This window comes from Chlorocebus sabaeus, chromosome 25 (genome assembly GCF_047675955.1).
Source record: "Chlorocebus sabaeus isolate Y175 chromosome 25, mChlSab1.0.hap1, whole genome shotgun sequence".
NCBI lineage: Eukaryota > Metazoa > Chordata > Mammalia > Primates > Cercopithecidae > Chlorocebus > Chlorocebus sabaeus.
Window position 1 is genome coordinate 59,957,471 of NC_132928.1, and position 22,764 is coordinate 59,980,234.

General features: G+C 39.8%; 1 protein-coding gene across 1 annotated transcript; it reads left to right on the forward strand.

Annotated features, from left to right (window-relative positions):
* The first annotated feature begins 989 nt into the window (after positions 1-989).
* On the forward strand, positions 990-21,595 carry SELL (selectin L). Its single transcript, XM_007989572.3, has 9 exons — positions 990-1,125; positions 2,086-2,167; positions 3,798-4,184; positions 5,150-5,257; positions 8,161-8,346; positions 9,496-9,681; positions 11,167-11,295; positions 16,487-16,505; positions 21,288-21,595. The coding sequence occupies exons 1-9, from the start codon at positions 1,084-1,086 to the stop codon at positions 21,304-21,306; spliced, it is 1,158 nt and encodes a 385-aa protein (XP_007987763.2). The 5' UTR covers positions 990-1,083; the 3' UTR covers positions 21,307-21,595.
* The last annotated feature ends 1,169 nt before the right edge of the window (positions 21,596-22,764 follow it).

The window sequence follows — 22,764 nt, forward strand, 5'->3', positions numbered from 1 at the left end:
AGTTTTTGAATTTGTTTCTTAACCTCTTTGAGACTCTTTAGAATGGGCATAATAATCATATCTATAGCAGAGAGCTGTTATAAAGATTAAATAATATACATATGGGGTGCTGAACTTCAGAGCTTTTGTTGTTGCTGTAATTATTTTCCTAAAAATGCAAATCTGATTTGCATTTGACTCATTGACTCACATCAGTGGGTCTTCCTTTTTGTTGTCCTTCATCATATGGGTCCTAATTTCACACGCAGTCTTATTACCGTCTCATTTTATAGTCCAAGAATATTAAAGGTACTTGTAGGCTCCCACACCTACAAGGTGAAAAGCTAGAGAGCATGGCTCTCTTCAAGGGTTAACTTCAAGAAGTGCCACTAACATGGACCTCCACTAGGTGGTGAGAAAGGAAAGACGGAGGTGAAGGAACCAAAATGAGTCAAGTGCACCACTTAGCTCTACTGAAGATTCGCAAACATCATAAATTTGTCTGAAATGCAGTTTTGATTTATAGTATTTGCAATTTCCAAGGGCCATTTACCGCAGGTAGCCAAGAGTTAGCTTAGCGTTTATAAAAAAGATAGAGGAGGGTGGTGGAAAAGAAGGAGAAGGAAGAGAGAGAGAAGAAGGAAGAGGAGAACAAGAACCAAACAAAAACAAGAACAAGTAGAAGAAGAGGAGGAGGAGGATAAAGAAGAGGAAAAAGAACAACAACAACGAGGGAAGGAGGAGGAGAAAGAGAAAAAGAAAGAAGAGGAGGAGGGGAAGGAAAGGTGCATAGGAGAATGGAAGGAAGGATAGAAAAACAGGAGGGAAGGAAGAGAGAATCTAGTGACATTACTTTTCTGATCAGCAGTTCATTTTTTTCTCAGTGGGAGGCAATAGAGGCCAGTCTAGGAAAGGGGTGGGGAAAGAGGAAAGAGAAGTAGAGGAGGAAGGGGAGGGAAAAGGGGAGGAGGAGGATGTGAGACTGGGTTAGAGAAATGAAAGAAAGCAAGGCTTTCTGTTGACATTCAGTGCAGTCTCCCTACATCACAGCACACTCCCCTTGGGCAAGGACCTGAGACCCATTGTGCTAAGTCAAGAGGCTCAATGGGCTGCAGAAGAACTAGAGAAGGACCAAGCAAAGCCATGGTGAGCCTTTCAGCCTAAAAGACTTTTAGATGCTCAGATAGAAATTCCTGGGGTTTCAGAGGCAGGCGGCAAGGAGAGGAAGCACCCCCATTTCAATTCTGGTTTTAAAAAATATAGATACTAAAAATTTTCTCAGATCCTCAAAAAAAGTGATCCTGAAATCTTTCTTCTCAGATATGCTGATTTCCTCTTCTTGACTTTGTCTCTGGGGAGACTCTTGAAGAAATCAGATCTTTTGCAATAAACACTGTTTATTGAGAAGTGATGTGCTTCAGAAGATAGAATTTTTTTTAAATTATACTTTAAGTTCTAGGGTATGTGTGCACAACGTGCAGGTTTGTTACGTATGTATACGTGTGCCATGCTGGCATGCTGCACCCATTAACTCATCATTTACATTAGGTATATTCTAAGGTATGCAGGAAATCTGTGACTTTGTCATTTCAGTTGCTCAAAAAGATATTTCTTTTTATTAAAAAAAGAAATATTTTTCTTTCCTGGTATCTAGCTATCTAAATTTTTTTTAGGTATTTGAGGTATTGACTCGTTATGATCAAGAGTAAGGCTATAACATTAAATATAAGCATCAATAGTTAATTAAGCACCAACAATACTTTAAACAATATACATACTAAATATTAAATAGTTTTATCTGATAGCTCAGCAGAAAAGCAGGTACAAAAATTACTGAACCACAGAAAAAATTCAGGGCAGTACTGATTAGCAGCTTGAGACTAAAGCGTGAAAACAAAACAGAACAAAACAAAACTATGCATCAGTTCTGATGTAAATTTGAAGTACTTTTTCATCTATATCTGAGAAACCTGTTACCTCAGACAGGGTTAGTAGACATGTGTGTTTTATTTTGAATATTAAGAAAGTTGTAAGCACCACCTCAAAGGCTGTAAATGTGTGGTTTAAGAGTATAAATCTAAATACAATTTTGTATTTCATTTGCAGATATTTCCACGGAAATGTCAGAGCACCCAGAGGGACTTATGGAACATCTTCAAGTTGTGGGGGTGGACAATGCTCTGCTGTGGTATGTTATGATATTTATATATCGCTAAGTCTATTTTACTTATATTCATTTTTCTTAAATATCCACTGGTTATACATAGTCTAAGGGGAAATTATTTCAGAGAGCTGTTAGTTCTATCCCTTCTATGAACATCTCTTTTCTTCTTACCTTTAGTTCTTCCCCAGAAACTCCTGAACACTATTTTTAACCTATAATAGCCCATGCTGTAGGGTTCATATCCCAATAACCCCACAAATCCTTCAATTATAAAGGAATAATGTTAATTAAGAAATCTCTGTTAAGGCACTTTCAATCTGTACCAAATATTTAGCACCTCATTTTCTATATTTTATTCATAGTTCAGTGTACATTAATGTCACTTCTACAGTTACAATATGAGCTCATTAAGGGATGGGGCCTTATCATTTTTTGGTCCTTCTCCCATTGTGGTGACAAATTTTATATCTGATTCTTGAAGACTCTCCAGCAATAGCTTTGAACTTGGTTTTTCATTTCCTAAGTAAACTAATGTCTTCTTACTCCCTAGCCTGGATTTTCAGCTGTAGACAAGCAAACATGCTAACTCTCCCCTTCACACATTTCTTATACCATGTCCGCACTGTGTCACATGGAAACTCAGTGCTCTTTTCATACAACAGGTATTATCTGAGTCCCTACAATATGTGAAATTTATGCTAGGCACTAAGATTACAGCAGTGGACATGACCGTTTTATCCCTCTTAGAACTTGCATTCTAGTGGAATGCTCATTCAAAACTCTGTTCAAAATGTTTATTTTATGATGCTCTTTACCATCAATTATATCTGTTTCTTTACTGTATTAAATAGTGATGCACGTAGATCATACCATGCTTAGAATGCCATATATTATTATGAAGTCATTGTGTAATTATGTGTTTAATTAGATATCTTTAAAACCCTCATATTTGATGGGTCCATATGTTTATTAAACATCATCAGTTCAGTCTGTGTATAGAACATGATCTAATCAATTTCATAATCCCTATATCATTTGGCTTTGTAAATTGTTCTTTTTAAAAATTATACAGTTAGGTATCTAAGAGTTGAGTGGTATACTGGGCTTTCCCAGAAGCAGTTCTTCCTATGGTAAAAATAAAATATTTTTTATATAAAAGAGATTAATTAAAAGTATGTCACTGTTTTTCCTGTCCTTATTACGCTTCTCCCATAGGTACACATGTGTTGACCTTCAAGAAATTATTCTAGGATTTAAATAGTATACTGTAAATTATATAGTTATATGATATTACACTGTAATTAGTTGTAAATCATTAACAGCTACAAAGAAAAAGGAATATGAATGTCTAAAATATGTTGGTTAAATTTCACCTGAAATAGTTTTGAGAAAAAAATTAATAAGAAAATAAACCTAGAAAGCCACTAAATTTGTTTAAAATAGAACCTTAGGTAAAAACATTTTATATCCAAGCCAGAAGGCCTAGGTTCTACTTCAAATCTGCAAACAACTATTCTGTGATCTGAGATGGTCACACACACTCTTAGGCTCTGTTTCCTCATCTCTAAGTGTCTGGTTCAGCCTGGAGTAGTGCTAGGTACTTTTTAGCTGTAACATTATGTAAGTCTGCATAGGTCACACTGATGTCTTGCAGATTTCCTGGCACATCATGGAACCAACTGCTGGACTTACCATTATTCTGAAAATCCCATGAACTGGCAAAAGGCTAGAAGATTCTGCCGAGAGAATTACACAGATTTAGTTGCCATACAAAACAAGGCAGAAATTGAGTATCTGGAGAAGACTCTGCCTTTCAGTCCTTCTTACTACTGGATAGGAATCCGGAAGATAGGAGGCATATGGACGTGGGTGGGAACCAACAAATCTCTCACTCAAGAAGCAGAGAACTGGGGAGATGGGGAGCCCAACAACAAGAAAAACAAGGAGGACTGCGTGGAGATCTATATCAAGAGAAAGAAAGATGCGGGCAAATGGAATGATGACGCCTGCCACAAACCAAAGGCAGCCCTCTGTTACACAGGTAGGGAGTGACAAGACGGCCATCTACCTCAGACTCAGGAAGGACCACGGTGAAGAGAATAATCAGATTTACCCCATGGAAAGGTTGGAGGATGAGAACAGCTGCCGGTTCATTCTAAAATACAGCTAATCCTCTATATAATCTTGCATCATGTCACTTCTAAGAATTTTTGGTGTACAAGATGTGTCCCTGTGCACAAAAGCTATACCCCTAAATCAAGTGACATCAAAATGCTAGATGTACATAGGAAGTACAGAGGAAGAATTAGACAGTCAGTGCCTTTGATAATAAGGCAGGGGAGGAGAAGCTGACAGCTGGGGTCAGTTGGAAACTCAGGCTCACACCACCTCGGTTTTCACATTGTGAAGCAGAGTGTGGTACTGCATGCTTCCTTCTTGGTCTAATCTTATATAATTTTATATAAAAATTGCACTATCTTTGGTGTATGAATATTTCTATAAAATCTTTTACAATTCCAAAATAGCCAGGATTTTCCAAGCAATGTTTTAATAGTGAACCATAGTTAATTTGGTCTCTTGTCAATTGGACTCTACTGATTTAGCAAATTTGGACTTTTTAATCTTTGTGATTTCTATAAAGAAAGAGATTGCCAAGAAATAATTGCATGCAGAAATGACTGAGGTCAGGTCATCATTTGACCTTTTCACTCATTAAAAACAAGTAATTTCAAGAGTTTCAAGGTATGCCACTAAGTTTCTCATAAGTGTTAAAGAATATTAGTATTGATAGTTTCATTCCAAAAGCAAATAAATGACTATGGCTATATGCTTAGTGTATTTTATAAGTAAAAATTTTAGCATATGATTTTTATGCTATGAATTTACAAATAAACCTTTCCTGATTATTTAAATCATCTCAGACAAAAGGTTATCTATGTCTAAAGAAATGACTTTGAGTACTAAAATGTAATCACATTAAAATATTTTTTTCTGACCTCCTTAAAGCTTCTTGCCAGCCCTGGTCATGCAGTGGCCATGGAGAATGTGTAGAAATCATCAATAATTACACCTGCAACTGTGATGTGGGGTACTATGGGCCCCAGTGTCAGTTTGGTAAGTCTCTTTCCTTTCTTTGCTTTTTCTTAGGTAAAGTCACAGGAATCATTATAGCTTATGATGGAAGCTGGTTGGAACAAAATGATACTAGCCATTCTGAGAAATGGGAAGTTTTGATTAGAAAGCTCTGCTTTCACAATATTGTTACCTTTCCGTAAATATTTCGTAAGTCAGCATGAAGTTTCAATTCACTTCTGAACAAGTCTTTTTGAGTGCCACAAGGAGCACAGTGTTGGAATAAAAGCTGTCAGGGTTATAATAAGGAATTAGCATGGTAGATTCCTGCTCTCAAGAAACTCACAATCTAATGAGCTTGTTAGGTTAATTAGAACTCTAAGGTCTGGAAGAAACTATGCCATTTATCATTAGGAGGCTGAGTTACCCAGAAGTTAATCTTGCTTTTTCCTTCTAGTAGTTCCTTTCCTTCTTGCAGTTCTCCACACTTAACACATGTGCTCTATAGCACACTGACTTTGTTCGTGGCCTTCTCTCTCATTTTGCACATGGCCAACAAACATGTCATCTTTAAAACATAATTCAAAGACAATTTCTTCTAGGAAGCTTTCTTAGTTCTGATAGCTCCGCATATTTCTTCCTCATTTCTCCCACCTATGTTGAAGTTATCTGTTCACTTGTCCATCTCCTCTGGTGCCGAAAGCTTCTTGAGATCAGTAAGTGTCCTATTTATCATTGCATCTTTGGGATTCATAAAATGCCTGGTATATATCAGGCACTTGCTTGCAAGCCTGAATTGAATTAGACAATTTAATTTTTTAAAAAAAGCAATGTTTGTAAAGAATAAAGGATTAAAACCCAAATAAATTTTAATGTCAACCAACTGAAATAGATCTACAGATCTAACTCATTTCACTTGATCCCTGGGCTATGACTCCTTCCTAGTACTTTACCCTCGCCCGACTTTTGAACTGTATTTTTTAACCCTTATGTTATTGGTATGCCCTTTTTACTGGTTTTTGATTATTGGTATGTCTATTTCACCCATTTTTAACACTTTACTTTTTTTTGTCTTGGTTTCTGTCATATCAGTCTTTCCTCATTCTCTTTCTACCTGTGATCAATTCTCCTGGGATCCTTCATGAGCACTTATCCAGGACCATAAACTATTATAATTTCTCAGCTTTCATCTTTTGTATATTGCTCTTCTGACTCTAATCTACATGTGTCCTTTGGTCAAACTTATTGACTTTTGTGGACTCACAAATCTATGTGATCTTTGGACCGATAAGCCTATCTCCAGCTCTGAACTCAAATATGCTAAGGATGTCCTTTGGGATGTTTGAAAGACTATAAAACCGTTTGTTGGCCGGGCGCGGTGGCTCAAGCCTGTAATCCCAGCACTTTGGGAGGCCGAGACGGGCGGATCACAAGGTCAGGAGATCGAGACCATCCTAGCTAACCCGGTGAAACCCCGTCTCTACTAAAGAATACAAAAAAACTAGCTGGTGGCGAGGTGGCGGGCGCCTGTAGTCCCAGCTACTCGGGAGGCTGAGGCGGGAGAATGGTGTAAACCCAGGAGGCGGAGTTTGCAGTGAGCTGAGATCTGGCCACTGCACTCCAGCCTGGGCCACAGAGCGATACTCCGTCTCAAAAAAAAAACCCATTTGTTCCCAGTCAGCTTTCCTTTCTGTATTTGTTATCTCAGTATATGGAATCAACATGTACATGGGCACCCTGGTATGAGACTCTCTTTACTCCCCTAACATTTATGCAGGGTAACATTCTACCAATTTTTACAACTTAGTGTTTTTCTAATTTGTCTTCCACTTGTCAACTCTACTACCATTGCCCTCATTATCTTTCTCCTAGATTCTTGCAATAGCTTATTAGATGAGTTCCACCATTTTAAATTAGCTCCCCTCAAATATATTATTCATACTACAGGCAGACTGATCAATTAAAAGCAATTAAAACATATCACACATACATGACAATCTACCCATTAATTTCTACCTACCATTTTATCCTACAGGGTGAAATCTAAGCTCTTCAAGCCCCAGAGTAATGCTTGATGTACAATAGATAATCATTAAATCAATGAAAAAAGATAGTAACATTTTCTCTTAGTTCCCATCTTTCTCCCTAATCTCATCTCATATAGTTTCCAAATACAAAAATTCTTCTGATTCCTTGAGCCCATTCTTCATTGAAGTCTCTAGAGCAAGGTAACAATAATGGCTTAAATTTGACAGATGAGGAATAAGACATGAAAGTTGTACTGTTTACTAAACGGCATGGCAGGGTCTAAAACGTGAAGACTTTCATTTCCAACTCTTAAATTTACCTATCGTACCACCAATCAGAACAGGGAAATAGATAGAGTTTCTGGAGAGGGTTGTCAAAATCAAAAGAGTTAAAATTCTGGAACTGAGCTAGAACAGATGAAGACAGAATTGAGGTCAAAATGCTTCCCAGACTTATATTCTCTCCTTGCAAAGAAGGCTTATTGTGGAGACTCCCTCTTTCTCTGAATGTCTTGCTCCCAATACTCTAGTAGACTCAGGGGCTCTGATGTGATAGTTATTTCCCAACTAAGCTGGTCATTCCCAGTTACACTTATTTGGATTTAAGGATTCTTCCTCCAGATAATGCTGAAGATAATGATATGAAGACTAGCTAATGTTTAATTAGAATTTCTTATGAGTCAGGCTTTGTTCTAAGGTCCCTGACTTATGCCAATTGAATTACATTTAGTTTCCATACCAATTTGATAAAGATAACACAATTTCATTATTCTTCTTATATAGATGAAGAAACTGAAGTTGGAGGGTTCAAGTAACCTTATTTAAAGGCGCATGGTTATCAAGTGGCAGAGCTAGGATTCAAATCCAGGCATCAGGTCCTCTTAACTCTTCCCCATACTGTTTCTTTCCCTGTTGAAGTGATTCAGTGTGAGCCTTTGGAGCCCCCAAAGCTGGGTACCATGGACTGTACTCACCCTTTGGGAGACTTCAGCTTCAGCTCACAGTGTGCCTTCAACTGCTCTGAGGGAACAAACTTAACTGGGATTGAAGAAACCACTTGTGGACCATTTGGAAACTGGTCATCTCCAGAACCAACCTGTCAAGGTGAGTAACTTCAGACTAGAGTCTGTGTCATGGTGATCCTGACTGGATCCTGATCCTGACCTGGGCTTACAGTCAGAATATTTAGTAGAAGTTTGCTGAGAAGTCAAACTTAGTAGTCTAATTTAACCTAACTTAGTTTAACCTACTGTGATGTTTTTCGAAGGACTTATTCTTACTAAATTTTTTTGAAAAACCTCCCAAACAAAAAGTAAAAACCAAATACCCCTGAAGCCACTGCCCAGTATGTAACATGATTTATAGCAATACAGCATGGTTATTATTATGTTTTTTAGTTTTCTCATTGCCATTGCATAAATAACGTCTTGCTGAACCTCAGTTAAATTTGGTTCTTCTCATCTCAATAATACCTGTTTTATGTGGTGTCCTACTTAACACCAACCACTTTCCTTCTCAGGGTAGTGGAGGTCTTTCTTGGTTTTTTTATTTGGCTTATTCTTAAAATCACCTTTTACTTTTCCTCGTGCATAAACTTTTAGGAGAATAACAACTGAAAAACAAAAACACAGTCTCTTGATCTTTTTAAGTTTGAAATATGGTAGGTTTTTTTTTTCTTTGTTTTTAACTGCCAACCTTATCTGGATATGGGAGAAAACCAATGTCATCTGAACTTGTGAAGTTTTGGTTAAATTTTCTACAAGTATGTTCCTAACGCATTAGTTTAAGTAGTTTCATTCTTAGAAGTGCTATCAAAATCCCTTATTGAAATCATAAAACTACCAACCCACCTACTGGAATTTTACAGAACTTGGACTTGCTTCAGTGAATTGGGATGTTTTTCAAAACGCTTGGGTAGCTATCAGAACAGGTGAAAAGGTGGAGATTCTCTGAGAATACCCCATAAGAGCCCTTGATGCACAGGCCATGTGGCATGGTACTTCCAGCAGAAGTGGAGGGTCACCTTAGCGAGGGCAGCAGCCTGGAGTAGCCACTCCTCTCCCCACGGGCTTTCAATGCTTCCTTGCCTTCATCTCTCATTTACCACCTTCCATCATTCTCAAGAAAATAAAGCCTGGAAGCAATATCACAAGTAATGTAGTCACACAGCTTTGGCTAAAAATCCTTTGCTCAAGGGAGGGTCTCTACTCAGAAACACTGTTTTTTCTTTTCTTTTTTTTTTTTTCATTGAAGTGATTCAGTGTGAGCCTCTATCAGCACCAGATTTGGGGATCATGAACTGTAGTCACTCCCTGGCCAGCTTCAGCTTTACCTCTGCATGTACGTTCAGCTGCTCAGAAGGAACTGAGCTAATTGGGGAGAAGAAAACCATTTGTGAGTCGTCTGGAATCTGGTCAAATCCTAATCCAATATGTCAAAGTGAGTAAGTTTGTCCTGGAAAACTGAAGACTTAAAGATGGAGCTGATGGATGAGCAGATATGAGGAAAGACATCCATAAACATTTACATTTTGTTTTGCAAAGTATATGCGACCTAGAAATAAATTTGTATACTTAAGTCACTGTAAAATCTTTGGTTGGTCTTGCCTCCTCCTTTAATGACAATCATTTCTTTTTTTCATTCTCACCTCTTGCCTTCTTAACTCTTAAAATCTGGACTCATTGATTTACTTTGTATCCATTCTTCTGTTCCACTACAATCTAACATCTCTGTTAGCCCATTGAAATGCCTCTAAAAGGTAACTAATGACCACCTACTTCCCCAAATAATGGATACTCCTGAATTATCACTAAGCTAATATCCCCCAAATCTGTCTGTATATGTCATGTCTTCTTCATCTTTGTATACCCTTCACCTGACACAGTGTCTGGCAATAGGTGCTAAAGCAAATGCATGTTAAGTTAGCACATGAAAGAATGGCTACCCATGTCTGCTCCTGAGACTATCTACATAGATGACAAAAGTCTTTAAATGGTAGGATCTGCAGAAGCTGTCAGAAATGCTGATCTCCGTGAGCTGTGTGCCCAGGGCCAGGGAATAGAGCGGATGAGCAGAGAGAGGCAAGGAAGCCTTTAGCAGAGGACTGTATATTAGGCCTATCGGAGACATTTCCCTTTAAGGCCTAGCTAGTGTTCATTTCCTCCTCATCTTCATCAAGCCAACAGGTACCCTCTGTCTGGAGCTCCTGGGAACTTGAGCCCTCTCTCCATCATATATTTGGGTGTGGAGATCAAAGCACCTTGAAAAGGTTCATCAGAGTAATGGGAAGAACTAAGGATAGAATCAGTATTTTTAAATAGAGGCTCCCAAATGAACTTAGTTTACACTTACAAGAGTATCTCTAAACATACCCTTTTACTTATTCGTGAAGGAAGTAGAGGAAAGTGGTAGCGCTACTGCATTGGAAAGAGATTAGTGCAGGTCCTTGGCACGTAAAAAACAAGTGCTGACTTTTGTACAACTGCTTTAAAGTAAAAGCATTCATGATTTCCTTTGACTGATGAATCATCCAATTCAGATCACTGGCTTTTGTTTTTCCTGAAGTTGTATTAGGCTTTTAGCTCTTCTCTGTGTTTCAGAGTTCCAATCATTGAACAAGTCCATGGAGCTAAACACAATGATGATCATTCTTGCCAACATTTTTAGGTGCATTACCAGGAACTCTATGAACCACAAATCTGGGCATTGAGAGTCTGTAGGCATTAGACTAGCAAGGCTGGTCCAGTCTTTGCCTATGCTGTACTCATTATAGGCCTTCCCACGCCAGTTTCCTCATCTGTCAGATGGCATTAAATGGGCTACTACTAGGAGATGTAAGGAGGAAAAAAGTCAAATATCATGAGATGGACTAAGGAAATAATGCTGGTGGTCTCATGCTATGTGCCTTACTGATTTCTCTTTCAGAATTGGACAGAAGTTTCTCAATGATTAAGGAGGGTGATTATAACCCCCTCTTCATTCCAGTGGCAGTCATGGTTACTGCATTCTCTGGGTTGGCATTTATCATTTGGCTGGCAAGGAGATTAAAAAAAGGTATGTGATTTTAACTTCATATGAAAAGAATACAACTTTAAAGTGAAAAAGAAAAAAAAGGAAACCCACAGGAAATTAAGTGTGATAGATTCAACAGAAGCAGGATGCCAAGCTTTACATTCTAGAGCCATCAGTCCCTGGAGGCATGTAAATCAGCCCAGGACACACCTTCATTAAAACAGGTTGGCTGATTTTTGCTTTTCATCTGATAAACTTTAAAAAATGTCTATTATCTTCAAGGCAGCTTGCTAGGCTGATAACAAGTAAGTGAAATATTCTTTTTTTTTTGAGACGGAGTCTCGCTCTGTCACCCAGGCTGGAGTGCAGTGGCTGGATTTCAACTCACTGCAAGCTCCGCCTCCCGGGTTCACGCCATTCTCCTGCCTCAGCCTCCCGAGTAGCTGGGACTACAGGCGCCCGCCACCATGCCCGGCTAATTTTTTGTACTTTTAGTAGAGACGGGGTTTCACCATGTTAGCCAGGACGGTCTTGATCTCCTGACCTCGTGATCCACCCGCCTTGGCCTCCCAAAGTGCTGGGATTACAGGCGTGAGCCACCGTGCCCAGCCGTAAGTGAAATATTCTAATGGCTCTTTGCTATTTGCTCTTATTTGATTCTTTAATCCTTTCTTTTTTTTTTTTTTTTTTTTTTTGAGATGGAGCCTCACTCTGTCACCAGGCTAGAGTGCAGTGGTGCAATCTCAGCTCACTGCAACCTCCGCCTTCTGGGTTCAATCTATTCTCCTACCCTCCCAAGTAGCTGGGACTACAGGAGCCTGCCACCATGCCCGGCTAATTTTTTGTATGTTTAGTAGAGACGAGGTTTCACTGTGTTAACCAGAGTGGTCTCAATCTCCTGACCTTGTGATCTTCCTGCCTTGGTCTCCCAAAGGGCTGGGATTACAGGTGTGAGCCACCACACCTGGCCTGCTCTTAATTAATTCTGAAAAGATAACACACAATCTCTGTCCTCTAACAGCCTACATGCCTTGGATTTCAATGGTACAATTCCACTAGGAAGTGGGTCTAATGTCTACTAAGGTTCCAAGGCACTGCTTCCAAATACCTGACCTCTTCAAGAGTCACATGGGCATTGCATTAACCCTGGGAGAAATTGCCATGTGTTCTCCCAAGTACGTATTTACCAAGGCCACAGCTCTAACCAAATGCACCATATATGCTTTCCCTCCATCCGTCACTGGACAGGAAAACAGAAGGGGGACTGCCTTGAGAAGTTAACATCTGCTGCCCAGATTATCACTCCCTTTACCCTAAGGCATGAGTGTGTCTCAGCCTTAAAGTGTGAGCAACCCACCAGCCTGCAGCAGGCCTTGGGTGCATGGTGCCACATTTGGCCAAACTCACCTGGAAGAACCATTCAAGGCTGTAACATTCATGGACATTGGGCAGCTTTTAAGATATACCTGTTTTGGCCAGATGCGGTGACTCACGCCTGTAATCCCAGCACTTTGGGAGGCCAAGGTGGGTAGATCACGAGGTCAGCAGTTCAAGACCAGCCTGGCCAACATGGTGAAATCCCGTTTCTACTAAAAATACAAAAGTTAGCCAGGCATGGTGGCAGGCACCTGTAATCCCAGCTACTCAGGAGGCTGAGACAGAAGAATCGCTTGAACCCAGGAGGCAGAGGTTGCAGTGAGCCGAGACCGTGCCATTGCACTCCAGCCTGGGCAACAGAGTGAGACTTCATCTCAAAAAAAAAAAAAAAAAAAAAGATATACCTGTTTCAAGTTCAGGGATGATCTCAAAACAATTGCTAACCAACTGTTCTGTGTTGCCTTTCTATGGGATCAGTTGTCATTTTAATTTTCCTTCCATCAAATTAATTAGTATGTATTCTGTTCACTGAATATGATATGTAAAGGTTGCCCCCTGTCCATTTACACTGGCAATTACAAAAATATTATTTATCAGTCCCTAATTGTGTGCCACTCTGATCTTATCTTTCATTTAAATTTGAGAATGGTGGGTGTGAGGTAAGTTTTCTAAGCAATCCAGAAAGACAAACTGTGTGGGGGGGTGGGGATTGTTGATATGCAAGAACTTTATTAGCTATGTATAATTTGAGAGCACTGAGCAGTTAAAATGTCTCTGCCTTTGCTATTAGAAATTCTGTGTTCATTGAATCTCACTATCTTATAGTATTATACAGTACTAAGTACTATACAGTACTAAGTATAAGTACCAAGTACTGCATTAAGGCAAAAGAAGAATGACAGTTTTCTCCAACCACTGATTATTCTTTCCACTGAGACTTCAAAACCTGACCTTAATCATCCTGTCTTTCTTCCTACCTTGGGTGATGATGGCAGAACTGACGGGTAGAGAACAGGGTAGGTTATTACACACTGCCCCCTGGGATAAGGTGGCTATTATCTAAATAATTTTAAGGACTTTGGGGCTATAAGTCACCTTAATAAGGAAGCTATTTATTTCAGAATTCTAAAATCTTTTAATAAGTGTTTGTAGAATCAAAAGAATAGAATCAAAGTCACTTGTATGTAGTGAAGGGTTAGCTGGCTAACGCTGTTTTATAAACAAGGGTACAAAACTCAGTGGGGTTGTTTTTAAATTTTTTACCTTGGTGTCATTTCTGTACAAGATCTCAAACCGATAACTTGAAAACTGCTGTGGGAATCAGTGTGGGGCAAACAGGAAACAGATAACGGGCAGTTAGGCTAGTTGCAGTTATGCCAACAAAGAAAACAGAAGCCCCAAAAGATTGCTGGCTTGGTAGGAAGTTCAGGGTATCTTTAAGGTAACATTAAATAGTCTTCATCTGTGGGCCAGGCACTGTGGCTCTCACCTGTAATCCCAGCACTTTTGGAGACTGAGGCAGAAGGATTACCTGAGCCCACGAGTTCAAGACCAGCCCGGGCAACATGGCAAAACCACATCTCTACAAAAATATAAAAAATTAGTCAGGCATGGTAGCATGCACATGTAGCCCCAGCTACCCAGGAGACTGAGGTGGGAGGATCACTTGAACCCAGGAGGTCAAGGCTGCAATAAGCCATGATAGCACCACTGCAATCCAGCCTGGGCAACAGAGTGAGGCCCTGTCTCAAAAAAAAAAAAAAAAAAAAGTCTTCATTTGTAAAACATCTTCCATTATCACCAACTTACAAATGATTCTGCTTTCCAACGATTTTGGTTGTAGGTTGGTCCTTTAAGACATGAAGAATATTTTTCCTACAGAGACAAAGGTAGAAATAGTGGCTACATTCCCAGGCTAAATCTAAGACAAAATATAGTTCATGGCATTTACAAGGATAAAAGTAAAAAGTCATAAATCTGTATGTGTGTGTTTAGGGGTGTGTGTGTGTCTATGTGTGTGTGTGTATGTATACATACACACAGAGAGAGAGAGAGAGAATTTATAGGCTTTTTGGGTTCTAACAACTAGAAAAAGGACACAGGTAACTATTTAGAGTATGGAAGCCAATGAAGTGACTAGAGTCTTCACCCCTATTCTTCTGTCCTCAAATGAATCTTCTGACTCTAGCACTTTGTCCCCTGCCCCAGTAGTCTTGGTATCGAGACTTTCGCTCCTTTCTTTTAGGAAAGGAATAAGGAAGGGCACTGGAAACATGTGTCCTTGTGCATGGGCTCATCTAGACACATTTTTTGCTCCTGGCATTATCATTCTCTGATTACTCACTACCATTGGCCCTGTTTGGTAAATGAGGAAACCAAGGCAATGATGTTTTAGGCCAAATCTCGAAAATTCCGTATCAGCAGGACCCAGAGTTAGAGATTAGACTCTAACCCAGATACATCTTCTAAAATCACTGGTCTTCAGATTCATGAACTGTTTTTTTCCTCGGTTGGAAGAATTTCCCACCAGAACCAACACACAGGGTTAGACCTGGGCATGAAACTGAACACATGCCCCCTTAGTTCCCTTTTCTTCAAAATGAAACTCTCTCAGTAGGAACAGATTCTTACTCATCTATTGCTGTTAGGTTCATTGTCCCTAAAAAAAAAAAAAAATTATGTGAAGTTAAACAGAATCTGAAATTAATTCAGATTTGATTCTCCCTGCTCAAGTGCACTTGGTCATCAGCAGGCTGAATTTAGAAGAAAATTTCAAATAGTAGTCTTTAATACTTTAAAGGATTAAAACAGTAATGGAGCACTGTCTAAGTGCTAGCACCTGAACTAAATACTTGGAATATATTTTATTTTATCAATCCAATGAGGATGATACAATTATTATGCCTCTTTAACAGATGAAGAAATTGTAGTTTAGAGAAGAAAGTAGCTATTCAAAGACACACTGTACTACAGGTGGCAAAATAGGGCTTGTACCTGAGTAAGATGATTCTAGAATGCCAGTTTATAGCGACTGAAATATATTGCCTCCCAAATGATTGTTTCTGCTCAAAGAGTTCTTTTTAAGTTATCTACTTACTTATATTCTTCCTTTTTCAAAAAGAATGTGAGTGCAAAATGTGTTCAGTATAGCAAATTAAAATTAATTAAAAAGTAAAAGAAAACCAAATTTAAACTTAGGGTACAAAAATCATTTGGAACCAAGGGTGAAGTTATGGCACGAAAATGTATGTCACAAAGTTCTATATACTTGGTAGGAGAGGGTCTCAGATCTAGCTCTGAGTTTCCCTGCAGCCAGTCAAAGGAGAGGCATGTGATACTCTTTGTGTTTGTAAGACAAAAACACATTAGTTACTCAGATGAGGCTGTGCAATTCCTATCAACAAGACCAAAGTGAAATCCTCTTGTGGATTCTCATAGAGATGATGCTATGAGCTGTAATGGCACATAGTCTTACAGTATTAGCAGCTGTCCCTCAAGGGAAGAATCTGCAGGCAGGATGAGATGGCAGATTGGGAAGGGATAAACACTTGAATGGGCATATTGGGTCTCACCACCAGGCAATTTAGCCTACACTTCTGCCTTCTTGAGTAGCACGGAGAATGGAATGGAACCTCAAGAGGCATCTGCGTCAACATGTCTGTTCTGGATGAGTGTCTACCACTGTTTATTAAGCCAGTTCCTCAAATCCCCTTTGACACAGATAGAGTCCACCTAACGAATACTTAATATACTTCAAAAGACAGTTTTGAGAGTGGGAGTCTTCCTTCTCCCTTATTTGAAAAACTTTAAAGTGTCTAATTTTTGCTAATGCCATTTCTCTATTTTCTATTTGCAGGCAAGAAATCCAAGAAAAGGTAAGTTTTATTAGTGGGGAGGAGTTTCCACATCTGCTGATTCCTTCTCTACTTGCTTAAGTTGATTCCTGCTCTAGCTAGACACATTAACGCCATAGTAGTTTATTTACCTGGAGTCCTCATCCAAATGACCAGATAAAGTGATAAATCTACTAGCTTCCTTTCGGACCTGTGCTTTTTGGTGCTAGTGGAGCTGCATGAATGAATGAATGAGTGAACAAGTAATCCCTATTAGAAAAGGGCAGTTTATGTAAAGGGAGATTTTTCTGATGACCTCAGAATTTTTTCTGAGGGTTAAAAACACTGTGGTATGTTCTTATTGTTCTGGCTGAACGTGAGGCTCTAAATATATTATTTAATAAATATTCAATTGAACAAGCATTTATTGAGAAATGAATAAATGCTTGTTCAATTGAATATTTGCTTTCAATTGCTCTAATAGGCATTGCCCTTCGGAAATGTGGGAAAGATAGGGAGCATGAATTCTACCTATAGCTTCCCCAAGGAGGCAAGTATTTTTCAGTTTGGTCTTGAAGCTCAAATTTCTTGTACTGGAGAAATAGCACAGTGGGAGGAGATGCAGACTGTGAAAGCGGATGGCCCACCTGGCAGAAATGAAGATGGCAAAATATTTCTCAGTATCTAGGGTTTAGTGACTTGCTCTGCAATCTTAGGAAGGAGAGTGTAAGTAAAATAAACTATGAAAGGAAGACTTTGGTGACATATTCAGTACCCAGCTGGACAACTGAGCTCCCTTTAAAATGCTAGAAATTAAGTGAGATGATTTCTGAAGGGATTGGGTGCTGGTTTGGGCAACCATCCTACCAACCACAAACTTAGTATGGGTCATTGCTTAGCATGCAAAGGAAAAAGTGGGGAAAGATGAGGCACGAGAAACCAGATCATAAAGTAATTTATAAGCCATGTGATACGGGTTTTATCTTGAGGTCTTTTGGGATATCACTAAAGGGGTTTAAACAGTGAGTAGCCTTGCCTCCAGCATCTTATAAGGTCACCCTGCAGAGCAGTATGGCAAGTGTGGGAGACAGGTGAGCCTGAAGGCGAAGAGACTTGTTTTGGAGGCATTTGAAGTTATTAGGTTAAAACTGATGGCGCCTGTCTAGGGAACTAGTAGTAAGAATGGGTTCATGAAATAGGAAGAGGTGGTATTAACTGAATGTGTCTGTTAATTGGCTAAAACGGAGAGAGATGAATCAAATTATCATCTTTCTCACCTGGAAACTGGCAGATGGTAGTACCGTTTACTTCTGAGAAGGGAACATAAAAGAATGAGAGGTTTTGGAGGTAAAGATCATGGGTTCGGTTTTGTACTGAGCTTTGGGTGTCTGCTTTTCATTCACTGTGGTTCACTGGACCTATCCACAGCACAGAGGCTATGTTGGGGCAGAGGATTTGGGGCCCTCACATTTCAGGAGGTAACTACCATCTCAGGAGTGGGTATGATCATCCAGGGAGGGTGTGAGTGCTCTGAGAATAGAAGAGGACATGTGAGAGAGAATGGGAGCCAGAGGAACATCATTGTCTAATAAGTCAGCTAAGGGAAAGAGAAATGAGAAGAGGTTGCCAGGCAGGGAGAAGGAAGAGGAGGAGGAGTGTGTGGTAATGAATGCCAAGGAAAGAGAGGAAGGGGAACAGCTTCAACCATTGCCAGGAGAACCAGTAAGTATTCCCTGGATGCAACAAGGGTGTCAATGGGGAGACTATTTGCAGTGCAGACATCAAGACAGAGGTCAGATGGCCAAGCATTGAGCATCACTGAGGATGAGAAAGTAGAGACAGAACAAGCAGTCATCTCTTTTAAAATGTTTGGCTGTGAAGGCGAAGTGGGGCAGGGGTAACTGGATGAGGATGTACGATCAGTGGAGGTTCTTTTTATTCTTTTTAATTACTCTGTCTTCTCTTTACTAGTGTAAATGGAGTCTAATGAGGAAAGGCTTCTTTCTCTGAGCTGGTCTCCCTGTCTGTGGCAGGAAACCCACAAGATGTGAAGATGTCTTTCAAACTCACAGCTACTGAGTGAAAGTATTTTCTGGCACAAACTACCCAGAGCTGTTTTCTGGGTACCGGAACCACCTGTTTTAATTGCCACTAGATGGAAGCAGATCAACTAGATTTTTTTTTTTTTTTTTTTTTTTTTTAAGATGTCCTTGAGGCACAGGAAGAGATACTGGCTGGAAGAATATTAGCAACAAGCTAATTATCATGCTAATTGCTATATTAAGTTTAATGGTTCACTGATTTTTTTATAATCAGTCAATTAATAGTTGTTTATTGAACATTCTTGTGTCGGAAACTGCTAAGCTTGCTTGAGACACCAAGAGGAGTAAGCCTGGCCCCTGATTTCAGGAAAATTATTACCTAGCTGGGGAGTTAAGATAGGAATATAGAAAGAAAAAAATCAGAAAAATACAAGGCAGAGCATGGTAATGGCCAATGGGTGCTATATTTAAGAAGGAAAAAGTCATTTGGCTTGGTGTTTATAGAAAATCTTATAAAGAAGGTTGCTTTTGAAGAATAGATAGGATTTAGGTGTATGGAGAAAAGCAGGAAAAGAAGCCAGTCTGTAGGAAGGAAAAGATGTAAGCAGCGGTATGGTAGTGAGACTATGAAAGCATGTTCAGGAGCCAGTGAGCAGAACTTTCTTGAGCCCATGGCTTATTGAGGAGTTATGGAGTGGAAGTTGGAAAAGAAAGCTGGCCCCACCAACATAAGTCTTGAATGCTTCACCAGATGGTCTAGAAAGGCCTAGCAAAGAAGAATTATTTGCCCAGCTCTCATTTATTGACCAAGGCTGTATTAATTCATAAGAATCACAGAATTTTAGGTCTGGATAAGATCTTGGTGGATATCACATTCAAACTCTTTTTGTAGCTGAACTAATTAAGTAACTTTTCTATAGGGTTTGAGTAAGTGACAGAGTTACAATAATCATAAGCCTTTATCAAATATTAATTCCATGTTGTACATTATTATGAATGGTTTACATGTCTTAAATCATGAAATATGCCTTTAAGTCTGCGGGAGAAGGGTCTATGAACATCTTCATTACTGGTAAAGGAACAGGCACAGAGAAATAAAATAGCCTGAAGTCACAACAAATGGCAAGGCTGAGATCCATACTCATCTGGATCCAGGGATCATGCTCTTAACACATAATGCTTTTAGAACTCAAGACCCTTGATTACCAGCTTAGACTGGTAAGTCCCAGACACCCTCCTTTTCCAGTAATGAGATTTTTTTTTTCACACTGAAACCATTGTGTGATTGCACTGAGGAAGGGTGGGGTAGAAGAAGTTCGGTATGTTTTTAGAACAAGTCAAAGGTAAGATGAATACTATCACACTAAACACTGTGAGCCTTTTTTTTTTTAAGTTCTTGGGCTAATTTTCATAGTAGTTTGTGTTCATTTCTATTAGCTTTTGAGTGGTGAATGAATGATTCCTTGGGCATTTGTGGTTTCATTTCTTGCTGGGTTATTTTGACTCTTCTGCAAACTGACTCTGTTTATCACCTCATTTGGTTTCTGCTGTCTAAATTCTGGCAGGGTAGAAGCTACACCCAAGATACACAGGAAGATACGATGCCAACCTCAGAGGAGGGCATATGTGAAATTTTGTTTTCAGAAACACTTTTTTGTCTCTATTTTCACAAGCACATTTGCAGCTGCTGAACTGTGGTTTACCCTGACAGTTCATCATGAGACCAGCACCTCAGAATCTGGTTCTCCCTTTGAAAGGTGCCATGAAGACATACCACATTTCATTCTCTCCTTGTCCTTTCCAAGAAGAAGACAGTTGTTCCACACAAAAAAAGTGTCACTTATTTCTTTAAACTAAATGTGTTACCATCTCATTAAATTATATCCCAGGATATAATTTATCAGGAGTTTATAACTGCCACTACTTCATGAGTTTAAATTTTCTCCAATTTTACTTTCCATTTAAGCATGCCTTCTAATTTCTTGACTTTCCACTGCTCAAAATCAATCTACGGCCGGGCGCGGTGGCTCACGCCTGTATTCCCAGCACTTTGGGAGGCCAAGGCAGGCGGATCATGAGGTCAGGAGCTTGAGATTAGCCTGTCCAATGCGGGCGGATCATGAGGTCAGGAGCTTGAGATTAGCCTGGCCAATATGGTGAAACCCTATCTCTACTAAAAATACAAAAATTAGCTGGGTGTGGTGGCATGTGCCTGTAGTCCCAGCTACTCAGGAAGTTGAGGCGGAAGAATCGCTTGAACCCAGGAGGCCGTGGTTGCAGTGAGCTGAAACCGTGCCACTGCACTCCAGACTGGGCAACACAGTGAGACTCCGTTTCAAAAAAATAAAATAAAATAAAAATAAATTTTAAAAATCGATCTACACTGTCCTTCAAACTCATTAGATCTGGAGACAAAGACCGTATGCACCACAAAAGTTTCTCCAAGTGTGGTCTGTGGGCCAGTGGCATAAGCATCACTAAAGAGCTTGTTAGGGGTGCAGAATCTCAGGCTCCACTCAGACCTACTGAATCAGAGTCTGCATTTTAACACCATCTCTGAATGGTAAGCACATGAAAGTCTGACAAGTGCTGCCTCTAGGGTTTCCTTACATTCGTTCATCTTCAAAAGTTCCTAAAGGCCGGCCTCTTGTCTGAGATTTCCAGCTGAAAGCATTTCCCTGCTCCTCTTCTCATCTCTAATGAATATTTACCTTTACTACTAACACTCCAAGTTTTGCAATTTTTAAACTCTTAAGTTTATTATCTTTTGTTTTTCTTTCAGTATGGATGACCCATATTAAATCGCCCTCGGTGAAAGAAAATTCTTGGAATACTGAAAATCATGGGATCCTTTAAATCCTTCCATGAAACGTTCTGCATGGTGGCACTTCCTACATCAAACATGAAGTGTGTTTCCTTCAGCCCATCTGGAAAGATTTCTACCTGACCAACAGCTCCTTCTGCTTCCATTCTGCCCCTCATTTATCCCTCAACCCGCAGCCCACAGGTGTTTATATAGCTCAGCTTTTTGTCTTTTCTGAGGAGAAACAAATAAGACCATAAAGGGAAAGGATTAATGTGGAATATAAAGATGGCTGACTTTGCTCTTTCTTGACTCTTGTTTTCAGTTTCAATTCAGTGCTGTACTTGATGACAGACACTTCTAAATGCGTTGAAAATTTGACACATATGTGAATATGGACTCAGTTTTCTTGCAGATCAAATTTCTCATCATCTTCTGTATCCTGTGGAGGTAGAACAGTCTTATAGAAAGTTCATAAAGTCTACGCTCTCCTTGCTTTCTAACTCCAGTGAAGTAACGGGGTCCTGCTCAAGTTGAAAGAGTCCTGTTTGCACTGTGGCCTCACTGTCTGTGAATGGACCCATCCTATTTAACTGGCTTCAGCCTCCCCACCTTCTTCAACTGCCTCTCTTTTTCAGTTGGCTGACTTCCATACCTAGCATCTCATGAGTGCCAAGCAAAAGGAGAGAAGGGAGAAATAGCCTGCACTATTTTTTAGTTTGGGGGTTTTGCTGTATCTTTTTGTGAGACCCATTCCTATTTCTTATAGTCAATGCTTTTGTCACTATATTATTAGTAAGAAAACATTACTGAAATGCTAGCCGCAAGTGAAATCTCTTTGATGTTATGTGGAAGAATTAAAACAGGTAGAGAAATTCCTGATTCACAATTAAATGCTCTCCTTTCCCTGCCCCCAGACCTCTTATCCACTTACCTAGATTCTACATATTCTTCAAATTTCATCTCAGGCCTCCCTCACTCCCACGACTTCTTTTATAACTAGTCCTTGGCCGGGCGCAGTGGCTCACGCCTGTAATCCCAGCACTTTGGGAGGCCAAGGCGGGCGTATCACGAGGTCAGGAGATCAAGACCACCCTGGCTAACACGGTGAAACCCCGTCTCTACTAAAAATACAAAAAATTAGCCGGGCTTGGTGGCAGGCGCCTGTAGTCCCAGCTACTTGGGAGGCTGAGGCAGGAGAATGACGTGAACCCGGAAGGCGGAGCTTGCAGTGAGCTGAGATCCGGCCACTGCACTCCAGCCTGGGCGACAGAGCGAGACTCCGTTCCCCTCCTCACCCAAAAACACACACACACACACACACACACACACACACACACACACACACAACAAAATAACTAGTCCTTAACTAATCGAACCCATGCTGAGCTCCTCTTCCTGGCTTCTCACCGAAAGGTTACCCTGTAACATGCAATTTTGCATTTGAATACAACCT